The 2,134-nt window shown below is 45.7% G+C and overlaps 1 protein-coding gene across 1 annotated transcript; it reads right to left on the reverse strand.

Annotated features, from left to right (window-relative positions):
- Positions 1-488: 488 nt before the first annotated feature.
- TCEAL7 (transcription elongation factor A like 7) lies at positions 489-1,408 on the reverse strand. Its single transcript, XM_036907089.2, is given in 1 exon segment — positions 489-1,408. A coding segment is annotated over 1 exon segment (303 nt). The 3' UTR covers positions 489-1,105.
- Between the last annotated feature and the right edge of the window lie 726 nt (positions 1,409-2,134).

Raw genomic sequence — 2,134 nt, forward strand, 5'->3', positions numbered from 1 at the left:
ACTGTTTTGCTAAGAATTCTGTCAACACTGTGCCCGAAGCAGCACTAGAGCAATCCTACCTATGGTAAGTGTCATCATGAAGCAGATAGAAAGGGTTTGGAAGACAGAATGGAGTTAAACTCACTGGGGACTCCAGGAAACTCAGTGGGGTTGTAGCACTCGGGGACTCCAGTACACCAGCAGTGCTGGGGGCCAGCAGAGCAAAGGACCCAGTAGAAGAGGCAGCAGTGCCCAGCAGGCATGGCAGGGCCCAGGGGAGCAGAGAGGGGTGCAGCTCAACAAAAGAGGACTGACATGGAAGCCCCCACCTCCCTGCCTATTGTACTTGCTCCTGAGCACAGGGCTCTACCCTCAAGTAACTGTCCTGTAGTGAAATGCACAGGAGCCCACCAAGTGCAGCTCAGGGTCACCTCATTTCCTCCCCACAGCATCCCTGTGAGGCTAATGTCTGCCCCATGAAAAGATTGAGTCTTAAGCAAGTGTATCTGTAATAATTGCCAGTTTTATTCCTCTGGCTAAGATATCCAGAGGCAACTTGAAGTTTACATTTATTTTTTATAGTTCTGTTATTAAGAGTTTATGAAGTGTTTTTACTGCCCTTCAGAGCTGGTTAACAAGTCCTTTTATTGTGTCTGTTTAAGTTTTTTGTGCCACAAATGTAATACACACACATATATATTCATTTTTTGAACAATGAGAAGATGCAGACAGGTAAAAAAAAAAGACAAGAAAGAAAATACAGATCACACAGAGATTCACTGTTAACTTTTTGGTGAATAATAATTCAGACATTTTCCTTTGCATTATGCCATATATAAATGTACATGTAAGGTGTATATGTGTGTAATGTGGTTTGCAATGTATTATTTTTACTTTACAATATACAGTGAGCATCTTCTCATGCAAATGAATGGAACATCCCTATTACATGAGTGAGATTGGGTCAAAAGATGAGATGTTGGTAACAAGTCCCATGTGAATCAAAGGAGCACTGAAGGACTGGAGTCAAAAGGCAGCAAATATTTAGCAAGAAAATGCAGACAAAAAGAAACCAATGGCGGCAATATTAATAATGGAAAATAGTTGAATTCAGGAGAGAAATGCATTAGATAGGATAAGGGGGGTCCCGGGAATGCCTATGGTTAGAATGCAGGGCCCTAAATTTCTTTCTCAGACCCCTTATCTCTTCCAAACACCTTTCTATCTCATCTCCCTCTCTTGTCATTTCTTCACCCTTAAAATGCCTATAGTCTATGTCCTCTTTAAATTCCTCGAGAGACTGAAGCAGCCTTTGCCTAAAATTCCCTTCTGTTTGCTGGCATTGAAATTCTCCATAGGAGCGTTCTTCCTCTCTCTGTGGCACGATGCTCTTGGGCTTTCCTTCATTTTCTTTGCAGGGTTTCTACATGATGTTTTTGTTCCTGCTTAAGTCCTGGGAGAAAATGTAGAGTAAGGCTGCTTTCGTTTCACTCAGGATTGTCAGTTTCTCTTTGAAGTAAGGTATTTGCCTAACTCCCAGCCCCTCCCACCCAGGTCCAACCCTCAGAAGTTCGAGCTACCGCCCTTCCCCGACCCCCTTCCCCTCCCTCTGCAACCCACCAGTTCTTCCTCAAACAAGACTAATGGCCTCTCGGATGGGCGGGAGAGGGAGAGCCGACCTGGAGTGGAGCTGTGAGGCCGCAAATTTTATCCAGTTCTCGCCCTTCCCAACTCCCACCCTCAGAGATGCCAGTCTAAGTGCCTCCCTTATTACTGACCTGTGATGATTCCGGATAGCTCCCTCCTGCCTTTCTTGCCTCGAGACGTCTGTGAACCCAGACCCTCAGACCTGCAGACAGAAAGGAAGGGGGCGGAGTGGAGAAAGTTCTCTGTGAATCGACCAGACCCAGAGACCACACACACGTTATTGCTGAATCCAGCATTCTCATAACCAACGTTGCCAAAAATTTCCTACCTCCTGGATCTCTGACCCCACTCCCCACCCCTCATTCTCAGGCCTAGTTCTTGCAAGGCCCACTGTCCCCTCTCTCCCCAACCCCTACATCAGGCGGGCACTGAATGAGATGAACTATTTTCAAAATATCTCTAAATTTCTCTGTCTTCACCCCAGGGTTCCAGCCATTTTCCACACACT

Source organism: Manis pentadactyla, chromosome X (assembly GCF_030020395.1).
Source record: "Manis pentadactyla isolate mManPen7 chromosome X, mManPen7.hap1, whole genome shotgun sequence".
Lineage (NCBI taxonomy): Eukaryota > Metazoa > Chordata > Mammalia > Pholidota > Manidae > Manis > Manis pentadactyla.